General features: G+C 33.8%; 1 protein-coding gene across 5 annotated transcripts in view; it reads right to left on the bottom strand.

Moving 5' to 3' along the window:
- Positions 1–26,194, bottom strand: part of ERCC6L2 (ERCC excision repair 6 like 2) — a 149,618-nt gene that overhangs the window by 90,234 nt on the left and 33,190 nt on the right. For 4 of the 5 annotated variants that reach the window (XM_028494122.2, XM_028494120.2, XM_024132883.3 and 1 more), the window contains exons 3-6: positions 17,361–17,483; positions 8,024–8,217; positions 965–1,126; positions 361–568 (exon numbers count right to left, since the gene is read on the bottom strand). In XM_028494122.2, the coding sequence (XP_028349923.1) occupies positions 361–568; positions 965–1,126; positions 8,024–8,217; positions 17,361–17,483 (687 nt within the window). Of the gene's footprint in view, positions 1–360; positions 569–964; positions 1,127–8,023; positions 8,218–17,360; positions 17,484–22,857; positions 22,911–26,194 lie in introns of all 5 variants that reach the window. The other variant, XM_028494119.2, reaches the window with a different exon arrangement.

The following is a 26,194-nucleotide window of genomic DNA, read 5'->3' as shown; positions in this document are numbered from 1 at the left end:
TATGTATATGTATAACTGATTCACTTTGTTGTAAAGCAGAAACTAACACACCATTGTAAAGCAATTATACTCCAATAAAGATGTTTAATAAATAAATAAATAAATAAATAAAATAAGAGAAATTAGCTTAATGTATATTAACAGTAAACCTGTTAGATAAAATGTTAGTAAAGTTAGTGAGGAAGATGATTGGGCTCAATGTTTTATGAAATTCTGCATATAACTTTTTTTCATACTGAGTAAAAGGCAAAAAACTATATTCATAAAATACCACAGGAGATAGCTTTCCTCTTCAAAAGGAATATTTTTAGAAAAAATAAAAGACAAGAAATTCATAATATACACAAAAGCTGTTCTCACCCGGTCTTCCTTTTTAGGCAACTGATCCTTTATTAGAGTCTTGGTACGCCTGAGAAACCATCCAGACATCTTTTTTGCAAGCCTTTGCATGGCCTTTCGGCCAGTAGCTAGTTCTCTTTTTGTTGCTGTGTGTCTCTGACCATGTTCTACTTGGTCAGAAAACCGCTTCTTGAAGTGGATCCTGCTACCTAAAAGTCCTGGCACAGCCCTTTATAAAGGCAATAAGAAAAAATGTTAAGGCTTTATTAAACTATCTAAATAGGAAATCACTGACTTCTTTTTGCTTTTAAGAAATATACTAAGTCACTTATTAATGATTACAATAACAAAAGGCAAGACAGCAGAATGTTCTTTATGACAATTTTAGTGAACAACTATAAGAAGATGATGGAACTGGTAAAGTAGTTCAGATGTTTACTTCAGGGAACATGAATAATAAAGATAGGCTTTCATGGGACACTCCACTCTGTATACTATGTTTGGGATCAAACACTTCTGTAAACAGACAATTTTTTTTCAGAAACAAATAATTAGGAAACAAGGTAACATTAAGTTCAGGAAGTATTAAATAATTTTCCAAAAAATAAAAAGTGTTTTTACTCACCAGTCCATAACACACCACAATTCTTTCATGTTGTTCTGAAGAATGGTTCCAGTGAGGCCAATTCGGACATTACATTTTAAAGATTTCATAATTTCTGTTACTCTAGCCTTTGGATTCTTGATTCTATGAGCTTCATCTACAATGACAGCTGACCATTCCAAACTATAAAGTGAGGAAAAAGGGAAGAAAGGTTGAAAAAACTTCCCTTTCTTAATCTATATAATTTTTAGAGTGCAGCTTTCTCTACCGAAGTTTTGAAGTCTTTTTCCTCTTTACTCTTTGTTGATTCCACAGAATTCTCACCTCCTTATTTAAATGATCACAGCTTTGGACAACCCATGAAAATTAAATGTGTAGGAAGATAAAAAGAAATAGAGATTCTGTTTAGTAACAATGAAATGAAATAACTCATTTAAACATGACTAAAAAGACAAAAAAGGAATCTTCTAAAAGTAGTAAAATAGAGAAATAAATATAAAAGAAGCAAAACTTACCATGTTAATTATGAATGAAAAAATATCAATATAAACTCATGATTTTTAAAAGTTGTACTACATAGGTCTGTCTGCTAAAAAGGTTTAGAATTGATTGTTACCCCAGTAGCAATGAACAACCATAGTGGTCAATCCACTAAAAGGAAGTAGATTCCCATGGTGAAACAGTTGATTTCAGGTGTGCAGCAGGGGAAATACTGGAGAGTGAGAAAGCACAGATGTATTCAAAGACAAATGGGGGCATGTCCAAAGGACACAGAAGCCAAACTAATTAGAAAACTTAAGCATGACTATAGGATAGTATAAAACATTGAGTAAATAAAAACCCAGGAGTTTTAAGAAAACAATTTACTTTAGACCTTTACCTCACACCATATACAAAAACTAACTAAAAACAGATCACAGACCTAAATATAAAGCTAAAACTATAAAAGTTATAAAATGTAGGAAGAAATCTTGTGACTCTGGGTTAGGGAAGAATTTCTTAGATATGACACCAAAAGCATGGTCAATAAAAAAATTCTGATAAGTTGGACCTCGTCAAAGTTAAAAACTTTTGCTCTTCCAAACACACAATTAAGAAAATGAAAAGACATGCCACAGACTGGGAGAAAATATTTGCAAATCATAACCTGATAAAGAACTTGTATACAGAATTATATAAAGAACTATTACAACACAGTTGAAGTTAAAACAATCCAATTAAAAAAATGGGTAGGGGCTTCCCTGGTGGCGCAGTGGTTGAGTCCGCCTGCCGATGCAGGCGACACAGGTTCGTGCCCCGGTCCGGGAAGATCTCACATGCCGTGGAGTGGCTGGGCCCGTGAGCCATGGCCGCTGAGCCTGCGCATCCGGAGCCTGTGCTCCGCAACGGGAGAGGCCACAACAGTGAGAGGCCCGTGTATCGCCAAAAAAAAAAAAAAAAAAAAGATGGGTAGAAGATTTTAATAGACATTTCACCAAAGAAGATATACAAAGGGAAAATAAGCACATCAAAAAGTCATCATTAGAAAAATGCAAAAAAAACCCAAGAGATACCACCAAAAACCTATTTGACTGTCAATCAAAAAAAGACTGACAATATTAAGTATTGGCAAGGGAAACTGGAAACCTCATACACTGCTTTTGGGAAAGTACAGCTATTTTTCTAAAACAGTTTGGCTGTTTCTTAAGAAGTTAAATTTCCCCATACCACCCAGCAATTCCATTACAAAGTATCTATGCAAGAGAAATGAAAATTTACATTCACACAAAGGCTTGTACGTAAATTTTCAGAGCAGCATTATTAGTAACAGCCCAAAAGTGGAAACAATCCAAATGCCCATTCATTGAACAAACAAAATGAGGTGTATATATATATATATATATATATATACACACACACACATAATAGTACTGTACTGTTCGGCAATAAAGAAGAATAAACTACTGAAACATCATACATGATGAACCCCAAAAAACATATTAAGTGAAAGAAGCCAGACACAAAAGACTACATATTGTATGACATTTATATGAAATTTCCAGAAAATGCAAATCTATAGAGACAGAAAGCAGATTAGTGGTTGCCTGGAACGAGATGGGACCAGATACTGACTGAAAACAAAAAACTTTCTGAGGTGATGGAAATGTTCTTAAACTGGATTGTGGTGATAAATGCACAACTTTATAAATTTACTAAAAACCATTCTATGCTTAAAATGCGTACATTCTGTGGCATGTCAATTGTACCTCAATAATCTATGAGTCCATAGTGATACTCAAAAAATGGGGGTTGGGGAGTGGGAGAGAAACTTTGCTATCATTGCGAATGACCGTCGTACCAATTTGTTAGTCTGAAAATTGGAAATTAAAGCAAAAGAATCAAGCATCACTCACCTTGCTTTGCCAGTTGAAATTATAGTTAATTTTTAATTATAGGAGAATGCTGTTAATAAACATAGAAGAAATGATAAACTTAGGAAAATATTATTTTTCAAAACCCAATAAAATAACTGATTCAGGCAAGAATAATTTCTGTATGATAATACCACTACGTAAAAGGATTGAGGGACCAGGATATTCAAATGGTAGCAAAGCGTAACCCACAAAGTACTTCTAATTGTAAAGGGAGAAACATATCTTTACAATGGAGAGATCTGATGATCACCTCCTTAGCCTATGGGACAAACTTCGCAACATTAATAGTAGGACAACTTGACATTAATATCTCCTGAAATAATGTAATATGAAGTCCACAGCATCATTTATGAAGTATTCTTGTCAAAAATGTCTGACCTGAAGCTAATTAAGTCTTTAGACCAAAATCAGCTTACAAAACTACATATGTTAGAGGAATACACAACTCCTTGAGAAAGCAATCAGACAAATCTAATGTGAGACATCCTAAAACACAACTGGCCTGGTCCCCTCAAAATGTCTTATAATAAAAAAATAAAGTTGAGGGAATGTTCTAGATTAGAAGAGACTAAACAGACTTAATAGTCAACACACACACATTAACTTATATCTTGCCAACATATATACACACACACACACACACACACACTGGTGAATATAGGTGTTGAGTATATAGGTGTTCATGTACTATTACTTCAGTTTTTCTAAAGGTTTGATCATTTTCTTAATATAAAGTTGAAAAAGGATAAGAGATCAAGAACAACGGAAAAGAGGAGAAAACAATCACAAAATTTTTAAAGCGGGGAAGAAGATGAACAAGACAACTTATAAAAACAGAGGAAGGAGTATCCCATGCCAGTAGTAAAAAAAAGCCAAGAAACAATCTGATTCATATTATTGAGCTCTTTTTCAAATGGTAGCACCAGATGCTTCTGGAAATTGGAGTTAGGTAAATGTTCAACAGAAGTTGTTGGAGCTCCTATATACTATTCGTTATTCCACAAAATAGCCAGCCAGGACACTGTAAAGTAAGCAAAAGAAGGGCAAAATACAGCAAAATCCTCAGTTTTCCTTAAGAGGAAATCTACAAGTGATGTTAAAAACTTAAAGGACAATTTTTAAGTTGCAGCATGAACATGTTCTTTGAGATATGGAAGTAAAAACTAGGAAGATAAGTTAAAGAGTTGAAGGTGACTGTCTCTGAAGAACAGCTAATGGGGGTGGCAGACAGGAGTGAACTGTGTTCATATTTGGCTCTTTAAATAATATGCATATATAACTTTGACAAAAATAAAAATGAAGTAAAACATAATAGTAATAACAAAAAGAGATACAGCTCACTCATGGAGTGTTTTTCTACTCTATGGATTACCTACGATAAATGTTTAATCCTGGTCTATCACATAGAGCAGTCTCACAAAAATTACTTAATATTTACTCAGATTGAATATAAGTTATTTTGAATATTGTTAAAAATAAAGCCATTCAAACTAAGGAAAACTAAATACAACAAAAACTGTAACATTTGATTTTTCTAATTTTGCACAGAAACCTGATTTATATAACTCTATGTTAAAACGCTTATTAAATATTTATAACAATCACAGAAAATAACCACTTAACATTATTATATGCTAGAAGTGTAAATAAGCATTGAAATACAAAAATTATTCTATATCAAAGACCTCACAGTCTAAAGGAGCAGTTAAACAAAAATTAAAATGACTGTTGCTATGATAAATGAATTTATTACATTTATCTAACTATAGAATATCTCTTATATAATACATTGCATAAAAGCCCAAAGTCAAGGTTTAAATCTCATGTCCACCACTGACTTAGTTGTTGTAGGCTTGGGTAAGTTACTTAACTTCATGCCTCAGATTGTTCCTGTCTTCTGACAGCATCCAGGAAATAGTAACAGGCAAACTTATGAGCTTGTAAGTGTAGTAAAATAAAATCCTGGAGCTTACAAAAATGGTAGCTCTAAATCCAACTTTACAAAATAATTACATTAAATATAAATGGACTAAACACTACAAATAAAAGGCAGGGATTATCAAAAAGGATAAAAATGCAAGACCCAACTATATGCTAACCACAAGACACTCACCTTAAATATAAAGAACAGATAAAAATAAAAAGTTGGAAAATGATAAACATACAGTAAGCATAAGAAATCTGTATTGTCTATATTAATACCAGATAAAACTTCAAGATTATTAGTGTGAAAAGGAACATTTTTAAAGATAAAAGGATCAATTTATAAGGAAAAAATACTAATCATCAATGTGTGTGTACCTAATTACAGAGCTTCAAATATATGAATTGAAAATTGACAGAACTGAAAGGAAAAATAAACAAATCCATAATTATAACTGAAAATTTCAACATTCCTCTCTCAGAAATTGTAAGCCAATTAGAAAGAAAATCAGTAAAGATAGAGAATACTTGAACAACACCTAACCAAACTGATTTTACTGATATTTATAGAACATCACATCCAACCACAGTAGAAAAAACACTTTTTTCAAGTGTACACAGATCAGAAAAATGCAAATTACACTGCAATGGGACACCACTATACACACTAAAAATAAAATGATTGACAATACCAAATATTGGTGAGAATATGAAACAAATGAACTTTAATAGGTTGCTAGTTGGAGTAGAATAGTACAACCTCTCTGGAAAATGGCTTATCAGTTTCTTCTAAAGTTAAACCTATACTTACCATGTAACTCAGAAATCCCACTCCTAGGAATTTACAGAAGAGAAATCAAAATATATGTCAAAAGAAGGCTTATACATAAATATTACTTAAATTTTTACTTACAGTAACCAAAAACTGGAAAACCCAAATATCTATACCCAAATGAATGGGTAACAAAATGTGATATATTCATAAAATGAAATACAATTCAGCACTAAAAAATAATGATCACTGATACATTCAATAACATAGTTGAATCTCAAAAACATGATGATGAGCAAAAGATGCCAGACACAACAGTTCTGGAGGCTCAAATTCCAAGATCAAAGTGTTGGCAAGTTTGGTTTCTTCTGAGGTCTCTCTCCTTACAGATTGCTGCCCTCTTGCTGTGTCTTCATGTGTCCTTTCCTCTGTGTACATGAGTTCCTGGTATCTCCTTCTCTTCTTCTAAGGACAACCAGTCAGATTGGACTCCCAGATTAAGCCCCACTATAATGGATTCATTTTAACTTAATCACCTTAAGTTACATTCTGAGGTTCTTGGAGTTGGGACTTGAACACATGAATTTGGAGGGGACATAATTTAGCTCATAACAAGCCTCCTAATTGGTCTTTCTCCATTCAATTCAGCTCTACTCTGCACAGAGCAGCTTGGTTACTTATAAAATGTAAATCTAATCATTTTTATCATAATAGTAATCTCCTGAAAACACTTCAGGGACACTCTGCTGATCTAAGGATAAAGACCAAAATCCTCTAAGAGGCTTTCAGTATTCTTTATGATCTGCCCCTTGCTTACGACACTGGTGTTGTCTCCTGGCCACTTCCTTCTTACACTCTAGGCTACAGTCATTACATGCAGAAAGCATCAGAACTGCTTTCATTTATTAAAAAGTGCTGTGATCTTTGTTGCCTGAAGGCCTCTACAATTTTGTTTTTAAGGGATAAATTTATTTATTTTTGGCTGTGTTGGGTCTTTGTTACTGCATGCGGGCTTTCTCTAGTTGCAGCAAGTGGGGGCTACTCTTGGTTGCAGTGCGCAGGCTTCTCATTGCGGTGGCTTCTTTGTTGCGGAGCACGGGCTCTAGACACACTGACTTCAGTAGTTGTGGCAATGCAGGCTCAGTAGTTGTGGCTTGCGGACTCTAGAACACAGGCTCAGTAGTTGTGGCGCACGGGTTCAGTTGCTCCGCGGTATGTGGGATCTTCCCAGACCGGGAATTGAACCCATGTCCCCTGCATTGGCAGGCAGATTCTTAACCAATGCGCCACCAGGGAAGTCCTCTCTGCAAATGTTGTTTGTTCCCTCTTCCTGGATTATTCTCCTGCTCTTTCCTATTCTTATCCATCCTTCAATTCTCACTCAGCTCATATAGGTCATCTTCTCTGGGAAGCTCCTTGACTACTCTCCTCACTCTGCAGCAGTCAGGCTCCTCATGTGCTCCTATAACATCCCCTGTTTCATATTATAGCATTCACATGGCTTTATAATTGCCTGTCTCTAGATTCCCCACTAAAATCTTAAGATACAGTTCATTTCTTTTGGGTACTTATAGTCCTGGAATAGTGGTTCTCAACATGTATATGTATTTTTTGCCACTCTATATTCACAACAGACTCCCATAATTAAAATAATTCATGAAAATCACTGTTTTAGTCCAGAGATATCATACACATAAAAGTTTGTACGTGAGATTTAGGACAAGTCCTATGCATTAACATGCATTGTTTGGATAGGTAATAGAGGAAATAAAATAAGGAACTGTAGAAAATCTGACTCAGGTTTTTCTTCTTAGAAAACAAGTTAATTATTATAAACTGTCTATTTCAATAATCCTGAAATCAAATCATGCTAAAGAATATTTAGAGCTTTAAAAAAATCACAATATAAAGGGATAAATACAATTGATGTAAACATAATACTAATGCAATCATTCCCATTATTCCAATTACCTGTTAAGTTCATCCAGACATAAGCGCAGTGTTTCATATGTTGTTAGAGCAATTTCACATTTCCTCTGTTTCACACGAGTCAGTTCATTGTCTTTTTTGTTACCATGTAAAATAGTGACTCTGAAATATCCCCAGGTGTCCAGTTCATCCCTCCAGTTGTAGAGGACAGAAAGAGGAGCAACTATTAAGAACATCTGTAAGAAGAAGAAAAAAAAATTAATGATATAATTTTTTAAATGAAAAAGAACCCCAAAGTTAAATCCAGAATATCAATAGTCCTATTCCTTGATTTTTGACACTGTAGTTAATAAGTATAAATACAACTGAGAAATTCAATATATCTGGACTTAGAAGACCATCAAAAAATACTTTGTTGTTTACTTAGCACCTTATTAGGAAAAAAATAGATACCCAACCTTGTCCAAAGGAGCAGCCATTTTTTATTTTCCCCCCAAAAGGAGTTGAGAGATAAGAAAAAAATAATTCTCCAAAACAAAAAAAAAGGAGTATAATCAGGATCCCAATAACTTCAAGGGCCATGTGGGTAATAGAAATATGCAAAGCACGCCAGGTTTTTTTATTGAAATGTATGGTCTTCCAGAGCTCTCTTTCCTTTTCACTTTCCTAGTCCATTTCCTCTCCCCCTCTCTCAGATACTATCAGTTGATAACCTGGACAATTCACTGGAAAATTGAAGCAATTAGAAGAAAATCTCCTATTCTCTTATCACTAGATCAATAACCTACCTATATTTACTTCTATATATTCTGCCCTCCCACCCATTACCATAGGTGAACTGTCCATGTTCTTTTCTAAAGACAAACCCTGAACTTACATAGGGGCTCCAATCACTTCCTGTAAAACTGAAGTCAATGATGAAGAAACTCTCCCCAATCTGCCCAACATGATTACATTTTGCTTTTCAATGGACCACCTACAACCCCAAGCAAACCCATTCTAATATATATTTCTCAGCATTAAAAACAAACTGAACAAACAAAAAAATTCTTCCTTAAATCTACATCTCTCTCTAGCTATCCCCCCTTACTTTACTTTCTTTATAGAAATGATCTTCAAGAGTTATCAATACTTGCTGTCCCTCCTTACTCTCCTCCTGTTCTCTCTTATCTCATGTAAGTGGGACTTCTGCCCTAATCCATTAAGATTAACAATATTTCTGTTTAATCTTGAAATAAATGTTTTGGGGGTTCACCGACCTTTCCTGTACTAATCCCAAATTCTGTTGTCATCAGCCATTTTAATTTTTAATGTTTTTATCTCTTACTGTTACCACTATTCCTAAGCTATTATCTTTAATAGGGTTTTAAGTAAGTTTCTTTTCTGAAGTTTTATACTTGTCCTACTTGATAAAGATGAACCAATTAAACATACAAACAAAAAAATAAAATAACAAACAAAAAAATAATACAATACTACTCTAAATCCTACACTCTCTTCTATGAAACATTTCAGCTGGGCCATTTGTCAGCTGTAAGATGTCAAATCTGTGACTTTGTTTTAGAAACAGGAAAAAGAAAAAGAAGGAGATTAACCTACTAAATGTGAGAGTTCCTTTTTTCTACCCCAGCATCAAGCATATATAAGTACTTTTTTGTCATACGTGAGTCATCTCAAATAGTTTCATCTTCTGGCTCGGAATTTATCCTATGAATTCCATTTTTCTCCTACTACCTTCAAATAAAATATTTGGGCTCCAAGTAATTAGCCCAGTTATTGTCTCTGCCCGACCCCCCAACCTTTTTACTTTTTAATATTATAAGATGAAAATGTTATCCAAACTCCATGTGAGCACTTTGAGCAGTTTTTCACTCCAGGGGTCATTCATCAAAGGTGTCAATGAATCTACACTTTGTTGTACAGCAGAAACTACACACCATTGTAAAGCAATTATACTCCAATAAAGATGCTAAAATAAATAAATAAAAATCCCAAACCTAAAAAAAAAAAAAAGGTGCTAATGAACCTAAAGATTCCTAGAATCAACCCTAAGATTTCAGAAGTTGTTTAAAAATTAAGACACTCCTTATAGACATTATTGGTCTTCAAAGTTGTAAAAGGTAAATCAAATGGATCAATAACTCATTTTAATACTAAAAGAGATAAGAGAACTGAGTTATGCCATTTAACAGACATTAACCCAAGGACTTCACATAAAAATGCTATAAAGTAAAAATGTTTATTATTTCCTTTTTAGAGATGAGAAAACTAAAGGATAGATGTGTTAAATAGTATGCCCAAGGTCATAATGCTATAAAGTAGCAAAGTAAGTATTTGAACCCATGTCTGTGTAATTCCAAAGCTCTTAACCAACAATGATATATCATGTTAGCACCTTAAATCAGAAAGCCTATGGCCCTGAGATGCATAACTTTCTTATTTGCCACTGTAACTATGGTACTTTGTGCTCTGCTTAGGAAAAAAATGTGTTCAGTTGATAAATGAAATAATGAATAAAAGCATGTGTCAGTGGCAAGGTAGGAATAGCACTGTCTATTCAGAGGACAATGACAGACCACCAGAGCCAAAGTAAAAATTTCACATTGGAGGAAGTGCAATATCAAGCTGAAAAATAAAATGTACCTATATTGAGAGAACTTACAGACCATAAAATTGGAATTTTTGCTATTTAACTCAAAGCTCTGAAGCATATTCCCTGTAATTAACTGTACAATCTTAATTCTTTCAAAAATGCCAAATCTAATTGATTTACATCCTAATTGTGCATAATTGATAACTTTTCCTTTGGTATATTATGCCTATTTAATATATGGAAATTTAAATTGAGAATCCACTCTAGGAACCTCTGCAAATCCTTTTTAGAAAAGCAGCATAATAGTAATACCAAAACTTGATAAGCAGTCTAACAAAGTAGAAAATTATAGACCAATATCACTTAGATCAATGGATAGCAAAACAATAAATATCATCTCTTCTAATTAAACAAAAGTAAATAAAACATGAGAATGGAAATGACAAGTAAGATTATAACTATTTGCAGAAAACATAAGTAAAGCAAATAAATGAACAGTAAATTAACTAACAAGAATATCAAAGAATTAAGGAAGTCAAATTTAAAAATATATGTGGCACCTTAAATGACTTAGACCAGACTGATTTATAACTTATATACAGATGATTCCAAAAGCAGCAGAATATATTCTTAAGTTCACATGCGACATTCTCCAGGATAGACCATACGTTAAGCCACAAAAAAAGTCAATATATTTATGAAGGTTGAAATCATATCAAGCATCTTTCCTGATGACAGTGGTATAAAACCAGAAATCAATTACAAGACAAAAATGGGAAAATTCACAAATTTGTGGTTATTAAACACCATGCTACTGAACAACCAATGAGTCAAAGAAAAAATCAAAGTAATCAAAAAATACCTTAAGACAAATGAAAATGGAAATATAATGTACCAAAATTTATTGCTGCAGCAAAAGCAGTTCTATGAGGAAAGTTCATACTGATAAATGACTACCTCAAGAAACAAAAAAATTCTCAAATACACAACCAAACTTACACCCGAGGGAACTAGAAAAACACAAACTAGAAAATGAAGCCTAAAGTTAGTAGAAGGAGGAAAACAATAAAGATCAGAGTGGAAATAAACAAAATAGAGACTAAAAAGATGACACACAAGGTTAATGAAACTAAGAGTTGATTCTCTGACAACACACACAAAATTGGCAAATCTTTAGCTAGATGTAACAGAAAAAAAGAGAGGGCTCAAATAAAATCAGAAATAAAAGAGGAGAACTTACAGTTGATACCACAGATATAAAAAGGATCATAACAGACTACTACAAACAATTTTATGCCAACAAATTGGAAAACTAGAAGAAAGGGATATATTCTTAGAAACATACAATGTACCAAGACTGAATCATGAAGAAATAGAAAATCTGAACAAAACAGTTCCTAGTTAGGAAATTGAATAAGTAACCAAAAACCTCCAAATAAACAAAAGTTCAGGACCAGACAGCTTCACTGGTAAAATCTATCAAACAGTCAAAGAAGAATTAATACCAATCCTTCTCAATCTTTTTGAAAAAACAGAAGAGCAGGGGATGCTTCCAAACTTATTTCATGAGGCCCAATACCAAAACCAGACAAGGATACCACAAGAAAGGAAAATTATAGGCTATATCCCTGATAAATATAAACACAAAAATCCTCAATGAAATATTAGCAAAATGAATCCAATACATCAAAAATGATCATAAATTATGATCAAGTGAGATTTATTCCATAGATGCAAGGATGATTCAACATGCAAATCAACTGCATGATACACCACATTAACAAAATGAAGAATAAAAACCATACGATCATCTCAATGGAGCAGAAAAAGCATTTGAGGAAATTCAACATCCATTTATGATAAAAACTCAACAAACTGTACAGAGACAACATACCTCAACATAATAAAGGCCATATATGACCAGCACACAGCTAACATCATACTCAATGGTGAGAGCTGAAAACTCTCCCTGTAAGACAAGGAACAAGACAAAGATGCTAACTTTCACCACTTTTATTCCCATAGTACTGAAAATCCTAACCAGAGGGGGGAAAAAATCCAAATTTGAAAGGAAGTAAAACTGTCACTATTTGCCAAAGACATAGAAATACACAGAAAACCCTAAACATTCCACCAGAAAACTGTTAGAATTAATAAAGAAATTGAGTAAAGTTACAGGATACAAAGTCAATACAAAAATCTGTTTTATTTTTACACACTAACAACAAACTATTAGAAAGAGAAGTAAACAATCCCATTTACAACTGTATCAAAAAGGATAAAATAACTAGAAATAAATTTAAACAAAGAAACAAAAAACCTGTACACTGAAAACTATGAGACACTGATGAAAAAAGTGGGGTTTTTTTTGTTTTTTTTTGTTTTGTGGTACGCGGGCATCTCACTGTTGTGGCCTCTCCCATTGCGGAGCACAGGCTCCAGATGCGCAGGCTCAGCGGCCATGGCTCACGGGCCCAGCTGCTCCGCGGCATGTGGGATCTTCCCGGACCGGGGCACGAACCCGTGTCTCCTGCATCGGCAGGCGGATTCTCAACCACTGCGCCACCAGGGAAGCCCGAAAAAAGTTTTAAATGTCACAGACAAATGGTAAGATAATCCATGCTCATGGAAGAATAAATATTGTCAAGATATCAATAAATGGTGCTGGAAAAACTGGATAACCACATGCAAAAGAATGAAACTGGGTCACTGTCTTATGCCATACACAAAACTGAACTCAAAATGGATTAAAGACTTGAAATTAAGACCTGAAACCATAAAACTCCTAGAAGAAAACATAGGCGGTAAGCTCCTTTACATCTTGACAATGATTTTTTTTGATTTGACACCAAAGGCAACAAAAGCTAAAAGTATGACAAAATCAAGCTAAAAAGCTTCTGTACAACAAAGAAAACCATCAACAAAATGAAAAGGAAATCTACTAAATGGGAGAATATATTTGCAGACCATGTATATAACAAAGGGTTAATATCCAAAATATATAAAGAACTCAGTAGCAAAAAATCAAACAAGTAGCATCATTTGCAAGATAATAAACTAAAGAAATAGTGTATAGTAAATAAAATACTGGAAAATGTTTTGTTTAATCACCACTGAAATTGCGTCTGATGCTGGTATTATAACTGCTAGAAAAATCTTCCCTCTCTGCATTAATACTGATTATGAATTTTACACAGAATTTTTAAAGTTTTATCATACAAGATACTAGTATTTTTAAAAGAATTTACTTTGATTCATTTTCATAAAGACTGAATTCCAATCTTAACAGCCTAAATCTAAAAAATCATTCCAAGAATATCTGAAATGCATAGTTTGTATCTTTTCCTTTAGGAATTTATTCTGGGCACAAAACATCTATTTCACACCTTCTTAGATGATTTATTCACAGACTATCTTTTAAAAACGCACAGAGTTTTTAAACTGGGCTTCCCTGGTGGCGCAGTGGTTGAGAGTCTGCCTGCTGATGCAGGGGACACGGGTTCGTGCCCCGGTCCGGGAAGATACCACATGCCGCAGAGCGGCTGGGCCCGTGAGCCATGGCCGCTGAGCCTGCGCATCCGGAGCCTGTGCTCTGCAACGGGAGAGGCCACAACAGTGACAGGCCCACGTACCACAAAAACAAACAAACAAAAAAACCCCAAAAAATGTACAGAGTTTTTAAATGGATCGAAACAAATTTATCTTTTGTAAATTTCATCACACAAAATTATAAGTTTTGTTTGGATTTCCTTCTGGGGAATACTGTAGGACATCACTGGTAATCTCATTAAAAACTTTCTTTATAGAATTCCAGTTCAAATGATTAAACACATGCATTTATTGATGCCAATAAAACAAAAGAACAAATATAAAAATAATTCCATAATAGCAATAAAATGCCTGGAAGGGCACTACCGAATGATCAGAACACTACAAGAGCAGATGAGAATTGACATACTTGAAGACCTGAGGAATCCATCCTTTCCCTACGTAAGAGAAAACTTCCAAAAAAAAAAAAAAAAAACCACAAAGTGAGTTTTCCTAGAAGAAACTTAAATATGACAACAACCAACAAAATAAAACAACAACCACAAAAAACTCAATGAAGAACAGGCAGTTGGAAAGACTGGGTCATGGAAACGAATGGAACATTAAATGTAAATAGGTTAAATTCTCCAATCAAAAGACATAAAATGGTTGAATGGATTTTTTAAAAAAAGACCCAAACACATACTACCAACGAGATTCACTTCAGCTTTAAAGACACATATAAACTGAAGGTGAGTGGATGGAAAATGATATTCCATGCAAATGGAAACCAAAAGAAAGTGGGGATAGCTATTCTTAGAGACAAAGAAGTCATTAGATCATGACAAAAGGGTCAATTCATCAAGAGGATGTAACAACTGTAAATATTTATAGACCCAATATCAGAACACCTAAGTATATAAAGGAAATATTAACAGATGTGAAGAGAAAAAAAAGACAACAATAAAATAATAGGGGACTTCAATACTCCACTTTCAACAATGGATCACTCAGACAGAAAATCAATAAAGAAATATTGAACTTAAACTACACATTGGATCAGATGGACCTAGTGACACATACAGAACATTCAACAGCAGCAGAATACATATTCTTCTCAAGCACATATGGAACATTCTCCAGGACAGATAAAATGTTAGGAAACAAGACAAGTCTTAATAAACTTAAGAAGACTGAAATCATATCAAATATCTTATCACACAATGGTATGATATCAATCAAAGGGGAAAACTAAAATATCCACAAATATGTCGAGATTAAATAATATGCTCCTCAACACCAATGGGTCAAAGAAGAAATCAAAAAATACCTTAAGACAAATGAAAACTGAAACACAACATACCAAAACTTATGGGACACAGCAAAAGGAGTTCTAAGAGGGAAGTATATAGTGATAAATGCCTATATTAAAAAAAAAAGTCATATATACAACCCAACTTTATACCTTAAGAATCTAGAAAAAGAAGAACAAATTAAGCCCAAAATTAGTAGAAGGAAAGAAACAACAAAGATCAGAGAGGATAAATGAAATAGAGACTAGACAGATAATAGAAAAGATTAATAAAACTAAGGGCCGTTTTTCGAAAAGATAAACAAAACTGACACCCTTAACCAGACTAAGAAAAAGAGAGAGGGCTCAAATAAATATAATTAGAAATGAAACAGGAGACATTACAAATAATAACACAGAAATACAAAGGATCATATGAAATTACTCTGCACTATTATACACCACCAAATTAGATACACTAGAAGAAATGGATAAATTCCTATAAACAGACAACCTACCAAGACTGAATCATGAAGAAATAAAAAATCTGAACGGAAGAATTACTAGTAAGGAGATTCAATCATTAACCAAAAACCTCCAAACAAACAAAAATCTAGGACCAGACACCTTCACTGGTAAATTCTACCAAATTAACACCAATTCTTCCCACATTCTTCCAAAAAACATAGAAGAGGAGGGGATACTTCCAAACATTTACAAAGCCAGCATTACCCTGATACCAAAACCAGATAAGGACACCACAAGAAAGGAAATTTACAGGCTAATATCCCTGATAAACATAAATCCTCAGTGAAATACTAGCAAACTGAATTCAACAATACATTAAAAAGAACATACACCATCAAGTAAGATTTATTCCATGGATGCAAGGATGGTTCAACACATTCAAATCAATCTGAAAACAAAGCTAAAAACAGTACTTGAACTCTTGAAAACTTAAAACATATTAAGAATTATAATGCTTCTTTAGGATCAAATTTAAATTGACACTAAGAATGGACCTATGCTATTGAAAATAATAGGAAATTTAAAGTAATAAGATTTTTTAATACCTTAAGCCAATACTTCTCAAAATTTTACACTGAAATGCCCTTAATCATAGCCAAGAGTAAACTTGGACTTCTCAGCAATCTTATATATAAGAAATATGTAAAAGACACTGTTTAAAAATGTGTAGAAGGTGGTTCATCACCATAATATAAGGATTTCACAAAATCAGTTAAACTTTATTTCTATGCAGTTTTCTGGATGCTGAAGACAATATAAAAGTCAGACACATACCTATAATACACCTTTCTTTTTTGCATTTCATGTTTTTTTTAGAAATCTCTTATTTTTTATAAGAATTATGTATAAGATATTTATAAACACACATTTACAAAGGAGAAAGCTGAAGAATGGATATGAACAGCATTAACAGTCACATGGGCAGAGACAGTGACAAGCCTAGGCCTTACTTAGCCTTTCTGATTCCAACTATGATGTTCCTTGTATAGGAAGGATTTGTTTCATATATTCAGGAGGTAATTATTCTGCTAAGCAACTTTATCATTGAGGCACCTGTGGTAGCAATATCTACTACAGTCTGCGTTTCATTCTCACATAAATAAAATACAATGGACTTCAATTAACTTTACATACACATTCATGGAAATTTAACAAATTAATCAAATTAAGTCATGTAAATCTTGCCAAGCAAAAGACTGAAAGCCCCACGCCACCCGCAAATTTCAAACTGAAACTACATTTTGCTATTTTCAGTCAATCATATCTAACTTGAGGAAAAAACTGATAATCCTTCAGAAATTAGGTCTATGAAAGAAATGTTTAAATAATGTCTTTAAATACTTATGTTTTAAATTTATACTATAATGTATAATGTTTAAAAGTTTCCAGACACTTTTGCAATACCAGCTTCATGAACTGTACATTTCTAGATATCTTACCTTTTTTGCTGTAGAAGAAAGGGGTTCCTTTTTCATACTTCTTAGTAAAAACTCTGGCATGTTATTTTCAATATCTTCACGAGTTCCCTTTTTACCCAAAACTGCAGCCAAAAATGAAATAACCTAGGGAGAAAAAATCCAATTTTTTTAATCACTGTGTATCGTGATGGACAAAATTTTACTGTTTACCTGAATACTCAGTGACAATTTGAGTATGTACAAATAGATTTGCTGTGAGGAAACACAATATGAACCACTAGTATTGGTCTTCTTTATTTGTATTAACAAACAAATCTATAAAAGTTACCCTTGAATACAGTAAAAAAAATTAAAATAAAAATTCTCACATTGCCATCTCTTCCATGATAAGTTCTACTCACTCAATGAATTCTTTCTTGATCTCATCAGTTGAGATATCATATTCTCTATTACAATAAACTGTGTACATTCCTTTTTCCTTGTAGGAAATAAACTCATTAAAGGGGTAATACTTGGCTCATAAATTTGTGCATTTTTCTGTATCCAATACATATAGGTGGAATGACAGAATGTTATTTTAAGATAAACTAAGGCAATTCATCATTATACACACCATTCTGAATAACAGCTATTCTCCAAATATCAAGTGAGAAAGACAAAAAGACATAGGAAAAAAGGAAATGTAACTTCATATAATGAAGAGCAAGAGATATTTAAACTAGACCTTGGTTCAAATTTCAACCTAAGTTGCTTGGCAGATAAGTGAACTTGGGCAACTATATTAATCTCTTAGAATAACTAAAACTATATGAAAACACCAAATATAATACTGGAAGAATTGTTTTAAATATTAAGGGGAGAATATATGAGGTATACATATATATGGGGGAAAATAACTGATTTGATCATTACTTTAGAAAAATAAGTTATACAAATATTAAAATCTAAAGAAAAAATATGAGAGAATTAGAAAAACTATCAAAAAATAGTGTTTTCAACATGGTGTGGATACCTACAGTGTAATTCTCAAATGATAGAAGAAAAAGAATGGTGTAGAAGTATTTGAAGAGATAAGGGCTGAAAGCTTTCAAAAACTGATTTCAAAAATCAAGCCATACACAGTGGTTAAGAATCCATCTGCCAATGCAGGGAACAAGGGTTAAACCCCTGGTCTGGGAAGATCCCACATGCTGCGGAGCTACTGAGCCCACGCACCACAACTACTGAACCTGTGTTCTAGAGCCCGTGCTCTACAACAAGAGAAGCCACTGCAATGAGAAGCCCGCGTACTGCAACAAAGAGTAGCCCTCACTCGCCACAGCTAGAGAAAGCCCGTGCATAGCAAAGAAGACCCAGCACAGCCAAAAATAGATTAAATAATTTTTTAAAGCCATATATTCCATATCAACTAAGAACATGAAGCCAAAAAAAAACATCCACAAGTAGTTCCTGCAGAGAAAAAACTGGTCAAAATTTGAGACAGAAATATATTAAAAGTGGTCAGAGGAAAAAACAACAGATTATCTATCTATTAAGTAAGCAACAATTCGACAAATAGCTGATCTTGCAACAAAAACAGTGGAGACACTATACAATGGAGTGGTATTTTTATTCAGGTCTTTAATCCATTTTGACTTTATTTTTTGTATATGGTGTTAGAGAATCTTCTTATTTCATTCTTTACATGTAGCTGTCCAGTTTTCCCAGCGCCACTAATTAAAGTGACTGTCTTTTCTCCACTGAATATTCTTGCCTTCTTTGTCATAGATTAATTGACCACAGGTGCATGGGTTTATTTCTGGATTTTCTATCCTGTTCCACTGATCTACGTCTGTTTTTGTGCCAGTATCATATGCCTTTGATTACTGAAGCTTTATAGAACAGTCTGAAGTCAGGGAGCCTGATTCCTCCAGCTCTGTTTTTTCTTTCTCAAGATCTTTGGCTTTCTGGGGTCTTTTGTGTTTCCATACAAATTTTAAAATTTTTTGCTCTACTTCTGTGAAAAATGCCATTGGTAATTTGACAGGTATTGCATTGAATCTGTCACTGCCTAAATGTAAAAAAACTCCTACAGAAAAACATAGGTAGAACACTCCGACATAAAACACAGCATCTTTTTGGATCCGTCTCCTAGAGTAATGGAAATAAAAATAAACAACTGGGACCTAATTAAATTGAAAACCTTTTCCACAGCAAAGGAAACCATAAACAAAACAAAAGACAACCTACATAATGGGAGAAAATATTTGCAAATGATGTGATGACAAAGGGATTAACTTCCAAAATATACAAATAGCTCATACAGCTCAACATCAATAAAACAAACAACTCAACCAAAAAATGGGGAGATCTAAACAGACATTTCTCCGAAGAAGACATAAAGATGGTCAAAAGGAACATGAAAAAAATGCTCAACATCACTAATTATTAGAGAAATGCAAATCAAAACTACAATGAGGTATCACATCACTCCAGTCAGAATGGCCATCATCAAAAAGTCTATAAATAATAAATGCTGGAGAGGGTGTGGAGAAAAAGGAACCCTCTTACACTGTTGGTGGGAATGTAAGTTGGTACAGACACTATGGAGAACAGTATGGAGGTTCTGTTCACAATATGTGTGCCACTTACACAAAAAACATCTATAAGAGGTAGAGAAAGACCATGCAAACAAAAACCAAACGAAAGTTGATATAGCTATATTAATATCAGATAATACTGAGGCAAAAAGCATTACTAAATTAAAGAGGCACACTTGATACTAATTAATTCATTTGGAAGTTATACGAAGTGTAAATTACTAAAGAAGAAACATTTACTGAAACAATAGTCGTCAAATTGATAAGCACAATGGTAGATTTTGAAATAACTTAGTAAGAACAAAACAAAGAAATCAGTAAAGATATAGAATATTTGAATAAAATGGTAAGCAAACTTGACCTAATAAACATTTGATAGACCACTGTAAACTACAGCAAAACAGAGTTTCACTTAAAGTACACATAAAATATTTACCAAAGTTGACATGCAAAGTCATAGAGCAAATCTTAATACATCCAACAGACAAAAATCATACAGAATATGTTCTTTGGTCACAGTGCAAGAAATCAGAAATAACAAAAATATAAACAGAAAATACCCAAATATTTGGAAAGTAAGGAATATATTTCAAAGTAGAACTCACAATGGAGATTAGAAAATATTTAAGTTGAATACTAGTGAGTAATAATTATATATTAAATTTGTGGAATACACTTAAAGCCATGCTTTATGGACTTAAATGCATATATATTAGGACAGAAGAGAGCCTGTTAATAAAATATCTAAGAATCTATCTGAAAAATATATAAAAATAACTTATTTTTAACACAGAAAAATAGAATTTAACACACAAAAATAGAATTATAAAACATGAAAAAGCATAAAATAAAAAAGACTGACAAAGCAAATGATCATTCTGTGAAAAGATTTTTAAAGTGACAACCCCTAGAAAATTGATTAAAAAAAAAATAGGAACTAAGAGAACAGGCAAACACACAAAAAAATATGTATAAGACATAATAAACAATGTTATGCCAATAACTGTGAAATTTTAGGTGAAATGGAAAAACAGAACTTATCAACACTAAAACAAGAAACAGAAATTTTACATATTCAAATAACTATTATAGAAATCTAAATACATAATTACAAACCTTCTACAAAGAAAACTAAGGGTCAAATAGCCACCAATAAAGTCTACCAATGCTGAAGAAAGCTATAATGCCAACCTTAAACTCCTCCAGATTTTAGAGAAAGGGACAAATGTTCTCAACTCATTTTATGAGTTCAACATAACCTTGGTAAGAAAATCTAACAAAAATATGGGAAGTTTACAGGCCAATTTCTCATACTCACATAGAAGCAAAACTCTTAAAATATTAGCAAATGGGACATAGAAATGTAAAAAATAAATATATACTAAAACCAAGTTGGGTTGACTCTGGAAATGTAATGTTGGTTTAACCTTCAAAATTTAGATATTAGATACGTATTAACTAGTATCTTAGGTATTACACTTAGCTTTCCTAACTCTTAGTTTCCTTAAAATAAAAATAAATTAAAATAGGACAACCTATTAGGCTGGCCAAAAGGTTTGCTCTGTTTTTTCCATAAGATGATTCTAGTAGCACTTAGTTGTCTTCTAACTTCATTCAAAACAATTTTGTTAGATTGTATGCGACAGCTGTCATATCAGTGTGCATTTGAAAAAAACACATCAAAATTGGTGAATTTTTGTGCAGCCATTTTAATATTGAAGATGGAAGAAAAAAGCAACATTTTTGGCATATTATGCTTTATTATTTCAAGAAAGGTGAAAACGCAACCAAAATGCAAAAGATTTGTGCAATGTATGCAGAAGGTGCTGTGACTGACTGAACATGTCCAAAGTGGCTTGTGAAGTTTCATCCTGGAGATTTCACCATGGTCGGGTAGAATAGTTGACGTTAATAGTGAGACATTAATTGAGAACAATCAACGTTTTACACCATGCAGAAGATAGCTGACATACTCAAAATATCCAAATCAAGCACTGAAAATCATTTGCACCAGCTGGGTTATGTTTAATTCCTTTGATGTTTGGTTCCACATTAAGTGAAAAAAACCTTATATTTCTGCATGCAATTCGCTACTTAAAAGCAATGAAAACGTTCCATTTTTAAAACAAATTGTGATAGATGATGAAAAGTAGATACTGTACAATAATGTGGAATGGAAGGGATAGGGAGGCAAGTGAAATGAACCACCAACAACCACACCAAAGGCTGGTCTTCATCCAAAGGTGATGTTGTGTATATGGTGGGATTGGGAGTGCTCTATTATGAGCTCCTACCAGAAAACCAAACAATTAATTCCAACAAGTACTGCTCCCAGTTAGAACACCTCAAATCAGCACTCGACAAAAAGCATCCAAAATAAGTCAACAAAAAACACATAAACTTCCATCAGGATAATGCAAGACCACATGTTTCTTTGATGACCAGGCAAAACTGTTACAGCTTGGCTGGGAAATTCTGATTCATCCACCATATTCACCAGACATTGCACCTTTGGATTTCTATTTATTTCAATCTTTACAGAATTCTCTTAATGGAAAAAGATAGAATTAGGAAGCTGCTTGAAAAATGGCAGAAGGTAGTGGAACAAAAGGGTGAATACATTGTTCAATAAAGTTATTGGTGGAAATGAAAAATGTGTCTTTTACTTTTACTTAAAAACCGAAGGCACTTTTTGGCCAACCCAACATTTCACTTCAAGATACTTAACATTTTAAGTGAAGCGATACATTAGCTTTAAGCACATAGTAAAAAGTTGGGAATGTATATCTTTATCACTAGAGGAAACATGAAAAAATAATAAACAGAGCACAGTTAAAAATCAATAGAAGAGGGCTTCCCTCGTGGCGCAGTGGTTGAGAGTCCGTCTGCTGATGCAGGGGATGCGGGTTAGTGCCCTGGTCTGGGAGGATCCCACGTACCACGGAGCAGCTGGGCCCGTGAGCCATGGCCGCTGAGCCTGCGCATCCGGAGCCTGTGTTCCGCAACGGGAGAGGCCACAGCAGTGAGAGGCCCGCGTACCGCAAAAAAAGTAAAAAAAAAAAAAAAAAATAGAATTAAAATGGAATTTAAAAAATATCCTATCAACCCAAAATAAAGGAGAAATACTAAAAAACAGAAAGCAATCTGTTCAAACAAAACAAACAATATAACCAAATCCAAACATAACAGAAATTATATTAAATATAAATGGACTAAACACTCCAATTAAACATCAGAGGCTGTCAGGATAAATAAAAGACTTGTCTCCAAGAGACACATTTTAAATATAAAGACACAGATAGCTTGAAATAAAGGGTTGGAAAAAGATAAACCATTCAAACAGTCAGCATAAGAATACTGGAGTGGTTATCTTAATATCAGATAAAGTAGATTTCAAATTGTATTACCAGAATACAGAAACACTTAATAAAGGGGTCAGGAAGACATAGTGATCATAACAGTTTACGACCTAATAACACAGCTTCAAAGTACATGAAGACAAAACTGACAGAATTAAAGGGAAAAATAGAAAAACCCACAATCATAGCAGGAGATTTTAACTTTCCTCCCTCAGCTATTAATACTAAAAACAGAGAATCTGATTATTATCAATTACCTTGAACTGCTAATTGGTAATTATATAGAATAGTACATCCAACTGCAGAAACAATTGCAGAATAATTGCAGAAATCAATGAAGTACCAAACAACAGAGGAGATTAACAAAGCTAAAAGTTTATTCTTTGAAAGGATCAACAAAATCAATACCCCTCAAGTTGTACTAATTAAGAATAAAATAGAGGCTACAAAAGATCCACATTAAGATGCAGAGAGGTATTACTCAGATGCCACAAATACTGAAAGAATAAAAAAGGAACATGAAGAAGTATTTATGCCAATCAATTTGGCAACTTAGATAAAACAGATAAATTATTTGAAAAATACAATTTACCAAAATTGACACAGCAAAAAATAGAAAATCTGAATGGCCACATATCTATTAAAGTAATTGAATTCATTAACAAAAAACTTCCCTTAAAGAAAACTCCAGGTCTAAAAGATTTCACTAGTAAATTCCATCAAATATATAAGTATAAAATAACTTAAATACACAACCTTTTTAGAAAAGATAGAAGAAACACTTTGCAATTTATTTCAAGAAGCCTACAAAACCCAGATACAAAAACCTGACAAACATATTGCAAGAAAAGAAAATTACAGACCAATATCCATAATAAATATAAATGCAAAACTTATTCAAATATTAAGCAACTGAAACCAGCAATATAAAAAAAAATCTGATGATCAAACTGGGTTTAATCCCACAAATGCAAAATTAGTTTAACATTTAAAAACCAACTAATATAAATCTTACTGATTTATATATTAACAGAATAAATGGGGGAAAAACATGATTATCCCAACAGATGTCAAAAAAATATTTGATAAAATTCAATACACATTAACTATAATAAATCTCAGAAACAAGGACAAGAAGGAAACATCCTAACTCTGATAAAAGATACTAAGAAAATCCTACAGCTAATATACTTAATGTTGAAATATTAAATGCTTTCTCTATAAAAGCAGGAATGAGATAAAGATGTCACTCCCACTAGTTCTATTCAAATTGTACTGAGATCATACCTAGATAGTGAAATAAGGCAAGAAAAAGAAATAAAAGGCATAAAAATTAAAGAAGTAAAACTGTATTTGTGGATGACATGATTGTTCACATAAAAAACCCTAAAGCATCTACAAAACAACTAAAACTAATAAGTGAAGAATTCAGCAACATACAAAATATACAAAAATAACTTTGACTTTTATATAATACCATCAAAAAATGTGAAAGTTAAATGGAAAAAATCCATTTACAAAAGCATCAAAAATATAAGAATGAATTTAATAACAAATGTATAAGGCCCATGCACAAAACTATAAAACACTGCTGAGACAAATTAAAGACCTAAATAAGGGAGCTATCACTTCATGTTAATTCTCCACAAACTGTTGTATAAATTCAATACAACTAAACTCCACAATCCTAATCAAAATCCAGACAGATTTTTTCATTGAACTTGACAAACTGATTAAAACTTTACATGGAAATGCAAAGGGATAAAAAGAGACAGGAAGATACTTAACACAAAATTGAGTGTAAGTGGGACTGGTTCAAGATGGAGGAGTAGAAGGACGTGCTCTCACTCCCTGTTGCGAGAGCACCGAAATCACAACTAACTGCTGAACAATCATGGACAGGAAGACACTGGAACTCACCAAAAAAGATACCCCACATCCACAGACAAAGGAGAAGCCACAATGAGACAGTAGGAGGGGCGCAACCACAATGAAATCAAACCTCATAACTGCTGGGTGGGTGATCAAAAACTGGAGAACACTTATACCACAGAAGTCCACCCACTGGAGTGAAGGTTCTGAGCACCACTTCAGGCTTCCCAACCTGCGGGTCTGGCAATGGGAGGAGGAATTTCTAGAGAATCAGACTTTGAGGGCTAGCGGGATTTGGTTGCAGGACTTTGACAGAACTGGGGTAAACAGAGACTCCACTCTTGGAAGGAACATAAAAAGTACTGTGCACATCGGGACCCAGGGGAAGGAGCAGTGACCCCATAGGAGACTGAACCAGACGTACCTGCTAGTGTTGGAGGGACTCCTGCAGAGATGAGGGGTGGCTGTGTCTCACCGAGAGGACAAGGACACTGGCAGCAAAAGTTCTGGGAAGTACTCCTTGGTGTAAGCCCTCCCAGAGTCTGCCATTAGGCCCACCAAAGAGGCTAGGTAGCCTCCAGTGTTGGGTCGCCTCAGGCCAAACAACCAAAAGGGAGGGAACCCAACCCCACCCATCAAGAGACAAGCGGATTAAGTTTTACTGAGCTCTGCCCACCAGAGCAGTAGCCAGCTCTACCCACCACCAGTCCCTCCCATCAGGAAACTTGCACAAGCCTCTCAGATAGCCTCATCTACCTGAGGGCAGATAGGAGAAGCAAGAAGAACTACAGTCCTGCAGCCTGTGGAACAAAGACCACATTCAGAGATAGACAAGATGAAAAGGCAGAAGGCTATGTACCAGATGAAGGAACAAGATAAAACCCCAGAAAAACAACTAAATGAAGGAGAGATGGGTAACTTTCCAGAAAAAGAATTCAGAATAATGATAGTGAAGATGATCCAGGACCTCGGAAAAAGAATGGAGGCAAAGATCGAGAAGATGCAAGAAATGTTTAACAAAGACCTAGAAGAATTAAAGAACAAA

The sequence above is a fragment of the Physeter macrocephalus genome, chromosome 9 (assembly GCF_002837175.3).
Source record: "Physeter macrocephalus isolate SW-GA chromosome 9, ASM283717v5, whole genome shotgun sequence".
Taxonomy (NCBI): domain Eukaryota; kingdom Metazoa; phylum Chordata; class Mammalia; order Artiodactyla; family Physeteridae; genus Physeter; species Physeter macrocephalus.
The sequence above is the reverse complement of the archived record's forward strand: the minus strand, read 5'-3'. Positions and strand labels throughout refer to the sequence as shown.